Source organism: Corvus moneduloides, chromosome 19 (assembly GCF_009650955.1).
Source record: "Corvus moneduloides isolate bCorMon1 chromosome 19, bCorMon1.pri, whole genome shotgun sequence".
NCBI classification, from domain to species: Eukaryota; Metazoa; Chordata; class Aves; order Passeriformes; family Corvidae; genus Corvus; species Corvus moneduloides.
The window spans coordinates 10,044,330-10,057,410 of record NC_045494.1 but is presented as its reverse complement, the minus strand read 5'-3'; the positions used below and the strand labels follow the sequence as shown (position 1 = coordinate 10,057,410).

Genomic DNA, 13,081 nt, shown 5'->3' with positions numbered 1-13,081 from the left:
ATCCAGTCTTTGCTAAACACCTCCAGGGTCGGTGACTCCACCACCTCCCTGGGCAGCCCATTCCAATTTATTGGAAGGATTTATTTAAAAATGTAAATGGTTTGTTGAATCACATCAAGGATGTGGTCACAAACAGCTCTGAGGAAGAGGTGAGGTAAACAGGAGTCTACCTTACACTGATTTCTCCACCAAAGCACATTTCATTTGATAATTGTGACCTTGCCATGTTAAGAGAGCTACTGATGAGCCAGCTCCTGCACTGTGAGCTCCCATTCATGCTCATGTAGCCATATTTTTACATGCTGCTTTTAATGTCATGCATTTTTAACAAATTGTACCTCAATATAATTTTTTTACTTCTGTTTCCTTAGGGCTTTACTTTTAACATTTCAGCGTTGATGTCCTTTTCTCTCTGCTTACTCATGACATGCATTTCAGTGCTCTGAACCTGCTTTAGCCAGCTATTTAACAGTGCCTTCTCTGTTCTTTTTAACACTTTTGGGTAACTCACGTTTTTCAGTGTCCTCTGTGAGGTTTATACTCTTAATAACTGCACCTTTTAACTTTTTATGCATTCCTCATTTTTTTATAAAACCCCTTTCTGCTATTAAGCTCTAACCAGAGTAAATAGAGAAACTGGAGGTAGGGTTTCATTAAACAGGTCTGTTAAATGTAAATATTACAACAAATATGTACAGGTCAACTCTGCAAGTCAGGTCTGTAAATGGTCATTAACCAAGAGTATTTCTTCCTCACCCAGCCTGTTCATCTCTCCCTAATACAACCACACGTATGCAGTGTTCTCAAAAATAAAATTGAAGGACTTGAATATGAAAATGTCCTCCTAACTTCTGATAATTTTTTTTCTTTTGTTTACAGCCTTGCATGGACTTCCTTCGCTTGCTGCATGGCTGCAGCTGTCACCACTATTAACAAATACACAAAAACTATTTTGGAATTCAAGCACAAAAGAAAAAAGCTGGAAAGGAGCTTTAGGATTCAATACAACTTTCCTGACCACACAGCTCCAGAGAAAGTTTGCAATGTGTATGTGAACTCTTTCCAAAACACCACGGATGACCCCGCACATGCAATAAGAAGCTTGCGTCACCTGGCCACTATTTCAGTCCTGTAAAGCTGAACCATATCTCAAGGCAACCTGTAAATTATAATCCTAGATCCAAATGAAACAGTGCTAATGAATAAAATGTATCATTGTGTAGTATTATTTATTTTTCTTAATAAAGAAATTCTATTTCTGTGGAAGCTTCAAGGAAGTCTTGGTGCTGGAAAAGAAGGTTCAGGTGTCTCTGTTCAGACAACAACACTGACACAGGTTCCCCACTGTTCTAGTTTTTAAGCAGATCCAGGCTTTGGAAAAATCCCTTTATATTTTTATTCAGGCAATAAATATAGCTTGAGTTTGTTATGCCAGCAAGATCCACAACAGGTCAGGTTATGGCCAGTGATAAGGTGGAGCTGATAACAGAGAAGCATCCTTAAGTCAGAAGAAAACCATTAGTGGTAAGAGAGGAGAGTTTTTGTGTATATATTGAATATATTCAAGAAATGAGAGTTCCTGACCTTGTTGGCAACAGGTCCCAATGCTTCACTGCTGCAATTGTAGAAAAAGCATTTCCTCATATCAGATCAGAACATTCTGTGTTCCAGTTTGTGCCCGTTACCTTTTTTCCTTCCACTGTGCACCTTTGAGAAGAATCTGGCTCCATATTCCCCACACCATCCTACTAGGTAGCTGCAGATAGCAGTAAGATTTCCTCTTTAATCTTTAGAAAAGTCTGTCTTTATCCTTTACAGTGCTCTGAAACTGCCACCTTCAGTTCAGCAGGGGAACAAAGCAGCGGCTCGAGGGCTGGGTGCCCGCTCTGTTAGAAGCAGTCTCACTCCCTTGACCAAAACACAAGATCCTGATTCCTTCCACGTGTTTCAGGCATTTCTTCCTGATGGGTATGCTTCTAACACCTTCACTGACAGAGGAATTATTCCTGATTCCGTCTGACTTTCTGCTTTTTGTCACTTGTAATAATTCTTTTTACAACAGATCTTTACCCATCTCGTGTTGCTCCTGGGTGTCATGGAAGAATTTCCACCTCATCCAGGAACGTACTTGGTTGGTGCCTAAAAGTCCTTTGAAAAATCCAATTTAAGCAAGTGCCTCATTTTTTTTCTTATCCTGGAGTTTACTAACACAGGCTGACAGTCTCTGCCATGTGCTGTTTCCTCAGGATTGTTTCTTACAGTGGTTTGCATGCACATAACGTGCTGCATGTGGGCAAGGGCTTTTTAAATAATTGTGCAGTAAGAATCCGTCCAGATCAATACTTGAATCTCAAACTGTCTGTTTTTCCCATGCTAACCATTCAAGAAGCTATATGGCTTCTGCTGGATATCTGGTAAATCAATTCACCTGATGAAATGCAAGATTTCTTATCCCTATTTGTAAGCCATGATTTCATATTCTGGCCCTTACTTTAACTCTTGACTCCCAGTAAGTCCTGGAACCACATTATTTGAAAACAGAGGAAAAACACCTGCAGCATTTTTATTCTGATTCATTGGATCCTATCAATCTTGAGGAATATGGCATCTCAGAAAACTTCAGATACCTGTGGCACAACAGATCTTCAACAGTGCTGGTTACCACTGCAAGTTAATGAGAGAAATAGGCACCTCTGGGATGCAATTCCTGTTATCCTGAACTCATCTTAATATTTCTTTTTGTTATCATTGTATTTTTATGTGCAACATATATCCACAGGTGAGACAGCGAAACAGAGATCAACAAATGAAATAGAAAACTCCAGATTAAATAATAGATTTCCCCAGAGGAAAAAAAAAAAGATATTGCTTCTGAAATACCAGTGGAGAAACCCTGTCTTCAAGATGAGAAAAACCCACTGAATTAGAGAAAAGTGTGACCCATTTAAAAGGTCATCTAATCCTTCTTTTCTTCTAGGCAGGATAAACTAAAGCTACATTGCTTTTTTACAGATGTTTCATTAATCTCTTCTTTAAAGCTTCCAAAGACAGGCATTTGAAAATTTCTGTGGCAATTTATCCTTTGTGCTTAACTATTCTTAGCAGAAAAATGCTGTCCCTGTAAATCTCCTTTGCAGTAATTTTAGCACATTGTCCTGCTCCAGCAGAAATGGAGAACATTTCCGTTCTACCTTCTCCACAGTACCTTTTAGGAATTTGAAAATCATTAAGATACAACTTTCTTCTACTCTCTAGATTAAAATGCATCTGTTTTTTGAAAGTTTCTTGGTAGGTTACAGGTGTTATTCCACCATTTTTACTCTCACTGCCTTTTACTGTGGCTCCCTGAACTGCTCACTGTTTTGAAGTGAAATTGTATGGAGAAGTTCTGCTGATCTCTAGAACGTGCAAAATGGAGCAGAAGGATCACTCAGCTTATTTTAACATGTGATCCACTTGTTTTTACAACAGAGAAAGACAATAATAGAAATCATAGAAATCACAGAATGGTTTGGGGTGGAAGAGACCTTAAAGATCATTTATCTCATTCCAACCCCCTGCCATGGGCAGGGACACCTTCCACTAGACCAGATTGCTCCAAGCCCCATCCAACCTGGCCATGAACACTTCCAGGGATGGGGCAGTCACTAACAATGTTGATTCATGTTCAGCTGTGATGGCCTGTGGTGCCTGATCCTTTTCTGATGAAATTGTGCTTATTCTGCATCTTGCTCTTGTGGAAATGTGGAGGACTTGGCTGTTGCTGAGGTACAGGAACAAATACAACTGAGATCACAGCAAATGCCCATTGGTTTGAAGGAGAGGAGTTCTGCTGAGGACCAAGAAAATTTTGAACAAAGTTAAGGTACAATCTCTCACACTACAATAAAACCCCAGTGCTACAACAGAAAACAGATGGAGCTCCAGCAGGTACTGCAGGAACTGACCCCTTCATCCCAGCAGTGAACTCCCTCCCTGAGTCAGGTTTCTTGAAGCCAGAGCAATTGAATCAGAGATACAGCAAAGGGTTAATGTCCCTTCACGATGACATAATGTTTCTTTGCTCTGAAAATTCCTCTCATGTTTGGTGATTCTACCAGTGACTGAGGTATATAAATGAGCTGGTGCTGAAAGTGATATGAGCAATGGGACTTGTAGCATCAAGAGCAGCTTGGTTCCAATGGCATATTGTCATATTCCCTAAAAGCAGAAGAGTAGAAGCTTTACAGTTGAATGTGTGTGTCAATGCTAGTGGCTTTATTCTATCCACAGCAAGCAGCAGAAATCACTGACATTTAAAACAGAAACCTTTTTTTTTTTTTTTCAGGTCAAAAGCAAGGAAAATAACTGAACAAAATCAATTTTCCTCTTCTGTCTTCAGCTTTTCCCTAATCCCTGAGGCAACGATGGCAAAAAACAGCTCAGGGAAGAAGGTTCGAATGTAAACTGCTGCTCTGGGGATGGGATTGGCCATAAGCACCTCCTGCTTCTTCCTGCTCACTGTGCGCAGGACCTCCTCTGCCACCTCCACCGGGTGCACGCCGTATGACACCTTCCTGAAAAAGACTGTAAATGAGAGAGGAGTGAGAGCTACAGACAGACAGACAGACAGACAGGCAGATACTCTGAGGGAATGGTGTTAAAAAGACACACAAGTAATGCATCAATCAAATCAGTTTAACTTCTACGCACTTTCGGTCCCTTCCCCACTCCGCTCTCCTCACCAGTACGTCACCAAGATCTTTTTATAATGTTGAGGTAAAAGCCTTACAGTCCCTAAGAGAAGGAGCAACCTGAGTGCAGTGGAATTATCCCTTTGGACCTTTCATGCCCTCCTCCACCTCCATTCCTGATGCCCTGGTGTATTTATTTTCTCACATAATGTTGCCTCATTCCATGTTCCTTCTCTTTTCACCAGACTTATATTACCTCTCCAATACCTCTTTTGTTTTGCTCCTCATGCCTGTTCATCATTTCTGTCATTCCCATTATTTTTCCTCTCATTTACCCTGGAAAATCCTCCCCCCTGCTATATGTTCCTCATCTTCATCCACCCAAACTTACATTTCCAAATAGATGCCTCCCAGTTGCCTGGTGTTGGTTGGCGATGGTATGAACAGATGAAGGTTGGATTCACAGTGCTGACAGAAATATCAAATTCCTCCATTTCAGCTCGAAGACAATCAAAAAAGCCTACAGCAGCATGCTTGGATGCAGCATCTAAAAGAAAAAAAGCCCACGTATGCATGTTTAGATGTATGATTGCATGGAAGCAGATGTATAATAAAGCATCAGTGTTTGGGAAAACGAGCATGGAATGATCAGCCAAAAGGCAAAACAACAGCGAATTCTTTCACCCAGTGAAATTATCATATGACATATTTAAAACAAGCAATAAGAAATTATCTATCCAGGACAATTGTGCGTGGAGTGTCTCGGATGGGTCAAAGAGCATGTGCCTGCATTTCCCAGTCAGAAACAGCATATCCTGGGTGAGGGAATAACAATTCTATTATCTCTACAGTTCAAAAATGTCTTTGGTGAATGGCATTGTCTCTGAGATGAGTCCCCACACCTTGTGTTTCTGCAGTTGGTGACACATCCATACAATGCAGTGAAATACATGTCCACTGCTGGAACGCAGTGCTGCTCACGCTTTGTGAACTGATTAGGACATTGCCCCAGAGAAGCAATCTGAGATGTTAAAGTGAATTTTAAAGTAACTGAGTGTCAAGGCTTTTTAATCTGCTTTTAGTGTCTTTTTATTGAGAATAGTATGAATAAGACGATAGTATGTGAAACCTGACCAGCAAACAGAACTGGGTGTTCAGTGCAGCAGAGCTGCAAAGTGCTCAATCACCATTTATTTGACTCAGTTTACAGTGAAAAACAACCTGTGCATATCTAGACAATGGCAGGTGGGCTCTGGGAATGCAGAGATGCCTCTCCATGCATCCATTTTGACATTCCTTCTTCTGGCAGCTTCATTTCATGCAACAGAAATATTGGTAGGGGCATTGTAAAAACTCTCTCTGTTGGCTCTTCTGCTTCTTATGGTTTTATACACATACAATGTATCTTGACACAATTGTCTATATCCTAGATGGAAAGTATTCCAGATGCCACATCAATGTGTTGTTTCCTTTTTGAGCCTTTTTTGTAGTTCTTATACTTCTTTTGAGACGGGAGACCAGAATAGCCCACTATGTTCAAGATGTGGGCACTGTGTATTTACACATAAATTTACAAAGACAGAAAGACATGTTTTCATTTATTTTCTCTGCTGTTTTCCTTACAGCTTCTGTCACTGTAATTTGCTTTCATGGAACTCTAAGTCACAATTCTGAGGTCTCGCAGGCTTTTCAATTCAGAGCCCATTACTGACTTTCTGCCAAGTTACAAATGTCTGTTTACATCTGTTCCAAGTTAAAAATGCCTATTTACATCTCTCCTATATTTTCTGTCCACTAATTTTGCATTTTGTTAATGCAAAAACCTTGCATTATAATTCAGAACAGCCTTGTTCCCTGAGGAGCTTTGGATGAAAGACCTTGAAAATTTTCTGGAAAGCCAAGCAGGAAGCAATTACTACATCTCCTTTTAAACTCCCACACCCAAATACATTAAGGGCATGGGGCTTCCTTCATAAAGCAGTAGCTCTTATCATACTTTATATTTACACACTATTCTTCATGAAGGTTTCTTCCAATATGCACAAGTACAGATAAGATACAGATTTTAACTGTACAATATATATTTATATGTATATTTAAAATTTGCTGTCACATTTTTATCCTCTTATTCTCAAGTACCCTAGGCAGCAGTTACATTTCAAAGGCAGCATTTTAACTATTTCTAACTGAGTTCCAATTTGAAAAAAATTTCAGCCAAATACTGTAATAACACCAAATTTGGATGCAAATTAGCACTTTTAACAACCTATTATGATTGTCATGGACTACTCACAAGCTGTGCATTAGAATGTGTGTTTTTCCTATGTGTAACTTACAAGCTGCACGAAATGGGATTCCTATTTTCCCTTGGATGCTATTAATTAGAACAATCTGACCAGTTCTTCTTGAGATCATGTTAGGAAGAATGGCTGCGAAAAGAGAAATAAAAGAAAAAGCCACGTAAGTAAAAGAGCCGAGTGCATTTAGTGAAAAGGAGTGACAGCAGAAGTGTAAACACCACAACTTCAGTGAAGTTGACTCAATACTGCAAGCAAAAGTATCACAAAACCCAATAGGTGGAAATTAAGTGTCTCCTAGACTTCACCTGAATTCTACATGCAGAGCTGGTTGCAGTATTAACCCATTTAATTGTCAATCTGCTTTAAGTGGTTACAGCAAAAAAAAAAAAGAAAAAAAAAAATTAAAATACCTTTGGTTAATGTTATAGGTCCAAAATAGTTGGCATCCATTATCTTTTTATCAAGTTCCAGTGAAATGCTCTGCACTGCTCCCTTCACCTTCATACTTGCATTGTTGATCAGTATATCCACACAGCCATAGCAGTTCAGGATTTCCTTAGCTACGTCTCGAATGCAGCTGATGTCTGAGATATCCAGGAGTATGAGCTTTGGTGCATATGTCTGACAAACAAAAGACTCATTTCAACGGGACTTGTTATATACGAAGTGTATTTCTACCTACTTGTCTTGTAAATGAATTTACCTTGATACTCCAAGTGTTTTTATCATTCTCACATAAGGTTTTGATATTAACTTGCTCTAGAAAGAAGATAGCTCAGCAATGAGAGATGGGTTTGATATTAACTCACTCTAGAAAGAAGATAGCTCAGCAATGAGAGATGGGTTTGATATTAACTCACTCTAGAAAGAAGACAGCTCAGCAATGAGAGATGGGTTTGTTCAGCCTGGAGAAGGCTCTGGGGAACCTTAATGCTCCTTCCAGAGCCTAAAAGGGGTCCAAGAAAGCTGGAGAGGGACTTGAGACAAGGGCTTGCAGTGACAGGACAAGGGGGAATGGCTTCCCACTGCCAGAGGGCAGGGTTAGATGGGATATTGGGCAGGAATTGTTCCCTGTGAGGGTGGTCAGGCCCTGGCACAGGGTGCCCAGAGCAGCTGTGGCTGCCCCTGGATCCCTGGCAGTGCCCAAGGCCAGGCTGGACAGGGCTTGGAGGAACCTGGGATAGTGGAAGGTGTCCCTGCCCGTGGCAGGGGTGGCACTGGGTGGTGTTTAAGATCCCTTCCAATCCAACCCATCCTGTGATTCTGTGATTGGTTCTGTGATTCCATGACAATGGGTATTCACAGACACTAAACTTCAGATGAAGCAGAACACCACGGGAAGGGTAAGCTGGACTAGCTCCTCGTGAGTCTTGTCTCTCCTGTAATCAGTGGAGACAGAAAATAGACACAAGGGCGACTCCTACCAGTTCAAGTCATGGTCTTTGTGGGAACAACCCTTTGCTGACAACACAGACCAGGGTATAGTGCTTTGATAGACAAGCTACATAAACATGGGGACAGATGGAAGGTAGGAATGGTTTGTTTTGCTATAGCTTATCCAAATGGAGTTTACATTTGCATGATTTCTGCAAAAACAGATTTTATCAGCTGTGGGACAGAGGAATGAAGTTGAAGTTGTTTCTCTTACTGTATTACTTAAACAATGTAATGCAGAACCCTTGGTCATACTTAATAATTTTTCCTAGTTGAATCTGTGCAGTCTAACATGAACCTTTGTGGTTATCTGTGCAGATGAACAAAGCTCACTGCAAAAAAACTCCACAAATATCTGTTGGTCTGATGAGCAATGGCTGTAAAATTTATGCGATGCCTTCAGGAGCACCTGTGCCCTGGAATTGGTCAACTGCATGTTGGTCCCAGAAGGGAAGCGTTCCCAGGAGCCTCAACAAACACCTGCCAAAGAGCTGGAGAAGGGGCAGTCCTGCATGTCCACTGTCAGGGTGATCCAGCCAGTGGCCATGAGGAAAAGACAGTGTTATTTTTTTACTCCCAATCCCTTCTGCCTGGGACTTTTCCCCAGATAGTGGAGAAGCTCAAAATTAACTTGATCTTTAGACCCATCTCGCATTCCTTGAGCACACTAATTATACGAAAAACTGATGGCATGTCCTGTCATTAAATGAAGCACTTGGATCCCTTTCATCCAAATTATCAGGCAAATTCCTCTGCTGAGGATTTCTGGCTGGGTGGCTTGTTCAGAATACAGGAGCACTCAGATGCTTCACAGGATTAGCTCAAGAGAGCAGGATTTTGGCATTATGCTCCAAAGACCTTCAGAGGGGTTTCTCTCTCTGTCTCTCTGGACTGTGTTTGTTGTATTACCTGGGTGACCAAAGCCACCACTGACAGAAATCACATTTCTTCTCCATTGTTTTGCTGGATCTAAAAAGACATTGTGCACCCAAGCAAGGTTTATCCCAGGCCATGAATACATACCATGCTGGGGTCTGTCACGCTAATTAAGGCATCATACAAGGCTTCTAACTTCTCCCATGTCCTGCCACACAACACAAGCCTTGCTCCTCCTGCATGAAACACACGAGAACATTCTAGGAAAGAAACACATCCAGAAGAAAGAATCACAATAATGACAAGTTGATTTTGTTTATTTTGCTTGAAATGGGATGCTGGTTCTGCTAAAGATGTTGAATCCATGCTTTAAAATTCATTAAGTTTGAAATAATATGAGTAAAACAGAAAGCATCGAATTGTGAGGAAAAAATTAAATTTATTGTGATGGTATGATGCATAGTTAATGGTACATCACAATGCCACTGTTTAGTAAAGGGATTTATTAAAAATTACTTAAGAAAAGAACACCATGTCTGTTAATGGATGATGAGATTGAGTTAGAAAAATTTTTGTGTATATCCTTCCCAGACACACTTGCTATAAATAAAACTACATATAAAAATACACCTAAGGTGGTTACAATACAAACTGCATCTTTTGCAAACCTTCATGTCTGCTGCACTATAAAGAAACCAGCCAAGCCCAGCAAGCAGTAACACCAGCTCGCTCTGCGGGCTACCTGCATGAAACTCTTGGCAACACAGAACTCATCTACAACTTTGAAAAACAGTAATACAGGCCAACTTCCTCAAACTGGCCCACTGGTGAAGCACCCAGGAGACAGCCCTTTCTCCTACAGACCCTCCCCTCCAGATGTAATCCATCCCAAGACCTTTATCTCCCGAGTCCTAATCCTTCCCAGCAGTCAGCAGAGGCAGCAGGGACCAGCTTGTTCAGCTACATTCCCTGATGCCTTCCTGAGAAAAGCACCAAAAAGCTTCTGGGAATGCAGGGCTGGTACTGCATTTTCTTCATTCAGACATATTCTAGGCTGGGGGTTTACCCCAATTTAAGATAGGTCTCAGAGGAGATTTCTCCTCCCTTTTTTACACAAGTGAGCTATGGTAGTGCACTTCTGGAAGCGGGGACTCAAGTAACAGCAGGAACTGGCAATCAGTGTCACCCATCACCCCCTCTTGGCACCGGCTACGAGACTGCAACCAACTCATTGTGCAGATCTTCATGGGGGTATGTCACCAACTTGAGCCAAATTATGAAACACAAGGGTGGAGCACCTTTATGGATCCATTCTTGTAGTTTTGCAAACCTGTGCAGCTGGAAGCTTTTATTTAAGCAATCTTTTTCAATCTTTTTAAGCAATTTACAACAGTAATTTTATGAATGCTTTTCATTTTCTTTTTTTTTTTTCTTTTCCTAGCATAGAAAGACTTTTAATTTAATGCCCAAAAGATTATTTGCCAGAACAATTATAGCAGTATTTTCCTTATAAACAACAGTTGAGGCAATCTGGTGAAAAAAAAAAAAAAAAAGAGAAAAAGACTACTATGTGAACAGCAATAAAGGTGAAAAAGGGAAACCAATGTTCTCCTCTAGAACTTCCCTGTACTTTTCCGAGTTACAGCACTCAGAAGAAACAGGAACTATGTTTCAATAACAACCATAAACCATTGAAAACATCTTCAGTCATCACAGATTTGTTTCTCTTTTTTAACTTTGATGAATGTTGCCTTTAGTCCGGAAATTCTGGCATGTAGGAAAAGAATTTGGCTGTTTCCTTAGAGCCCACATACACAGCAGCTGGCCACACAGCTGGTATTTTAAAGCTTTGAATGAATGCATGAGTGGACTGCAGAGTTAATTTTGCATTATTTGGAATCATTCAAGCCTGCAAATAACATCCTGGTGTCAACCTGTGGGATACTGATCATAGACATATTTAGGATAATAAAATAAAAGTGCTTTGAGTTACCTCATTTTTCATCTATATGAAAAGGAGTGTGGGGGCACCACACACACACAATTGCCTTTCTAGCCTCAAGAGACAGGTGACAGCTAGTCACAGAAAAAAAAAAAAAAGAAAAAAGAGGAAGAAAGGTTAATAAGGAAACTGAAGTTAGGAAAATATTCCCCAGGGGTCATGCAGTGCTGGAGAAAGACAGCTGGAGAAATGTTAAATTATAAATTTTCTTTATTCTTGGAGGACTCCAAGATTTGGCTTGAAGCCACAGCCAAACAAATCCAGCACTGGTGATATTTCTGCTCCAAGTGAGGTTTTTGTCCAGAAACCCAGACACCATACAATTCTGCAATACCTCCAACCTCAGCGGAAGTACTCTAAACCATGCCTCCCCAAAATCAATTTGAAACATAACTGTCCTGGTTCTGGCCAGAACAGGGTTAACTCTTGCAGCAGCCAGAAGGGGCAGGGGCAGGACCCTGGGGTTATTCAATCCCACCTCACCCAAGGGGGCTGAGGAGTCAGAGGGGGGTCACAATCACAGAACCCCCTGCGATGGAAGGGACCCACAGGGACCATCGAGTCCAGCTCCCAGACAGAGGGGTGAGCATTGCTGTTTACAAGCAGCAGGAACTGTTCAAGTCTCTAAGGGCTGAAAAAGAACATGTAAAGAATAAGATGACACCTGTTTATATGCAGCTATCCCGCACTGACAGCCTATGTAATGGGATCTTACAGTAGCAACATGCTAAAAATAGCCCTCAGCGTTCTTATAAATCCTCTCATTCTATTGAATTAAATAAATACAAAGCTCTGCAGCTCCTTCAAGTCTACCAACAGTTCCTGTGGCTGAGCCTAAAAATATGCATTTAAAAATCACGGGACTTGTTTATAAATAGATTTATTAACTTCTGCTTCACCCAGCCAGTTATGAATAGGTACAAGGCAATGTGTGCATGTTCTATCACCCAGAGGGTCGCTCTCTGGCTGTTTCTGTTCTCTGACACTGAGAAGAAATGAGAAAACTCACCCTTGCCTAGTCCAGAGATGGCATCCGTGATCACCACTACCTTGTTCTGCACCGCTGACTTGGACAAGAGCCACCTGACTGACTGGTAAATATAAATAATTCCACTGATCCCTAAGAGCAGCAATGGTAGAGCAAGTACAGAAAAGATACCCATGTCTGTGGGAAACAAAAGACCATATGAGAGTACAGTAATCATAATACACACACATTATTTTTCAATTAAAAACCCAGTGTTTTCATATATAGAAAATCCAGTGATCAGCATGGCAAAGCAGCAACTTGAAGTAGTAGGAAGGTTGTTTTCCAATCAGTGGCGTAATATTGTTTTGTAATGAACAGGGTATTATTGCTCCTTTGTTTTCCTCATCTTTGTATGGTCTAGGCAAATCTGGATTCCTTTTATGCAAAATTACTGCATGGTGGCAAGACCATAATAGCATACACACACACATCTATATACTATATATATATATGTGTATGTATGCATATTGTATTATGCTTTGAGGCAAAACATAGGCAAAAAAACCACTGAACTTTCAAATACATTGCTATTATTAGAAAACAGAGAAAAAGCTTTTAATCCAAATTGCAGGTAAAACTCACAGTAGAAGTCTTTTCTGTTCTAAAAGATAGAGAAAATACAATCACTTACTATGGCTACGAAGACTCCAGATACAGACAGAGCATTCTGTTGTATTTTTGTAAACCTCTGTATTACAGGTTTAGATAAGATCCTTTAGCAGCTTCACAGAGAACTGATTTGTTGAGGCTGCTTGCCCTGAATCAG

The 13,081-nt window shown here is 40.6% G+C and overlaps 2 protein-coding genes across 2 annotated transcripts in view; one reads left to right on the top strand and one right to left on the bottom strand.

The window, feature by feature from the left end:
* The window catches only part of GSG1L2 (GSG1 like 2), a 15,581-nt gene extending 9,431 nt beyond the window's left edge, over positions 1-6,150 (top strand). Inside the window, exons 5-6 of the mRNA XM_032129411.1 lie at positions 880-1,968; positions 4,328-6,150. Coding sequence (XP_031985302.1) covers positions 880-1,135 — 256 coding nt within the window. The 3' untranslated portion in view covers positions 1,136-1,968; positions 4,328-6,150. The remainder of the gene's footprint in view (positions 1-879; positions 1,969-4,327) is intronic.
* DHRS7C (dehydrogenase/reductase 7C) lies at positions 4,235-13,081 on the bottom strand. The gene is made up of 7 exons (XM_032129410.1): positions 12,947-13,081; positions 12,295-12,450; positions 9,431-9,543; positions 7,384-7,594; positions 7,010-7,102; positions 5,065-5,220; positions 4,235-4,566 (listed from the first exon to the last, which is right to left on the bottom strand). The coding sequence occupies exons 2-7, from the start codon at positions 12,446-12,448 to the stop codon at positions 4,358-4,360; spliced, it is 936 nt and encodes a 311-aa protein (XP_031985301.1). The 5' UTR covers positions 12,449-12,450; positions 12,947-13,081; the 3' UTR covers positions 4,235-4,357.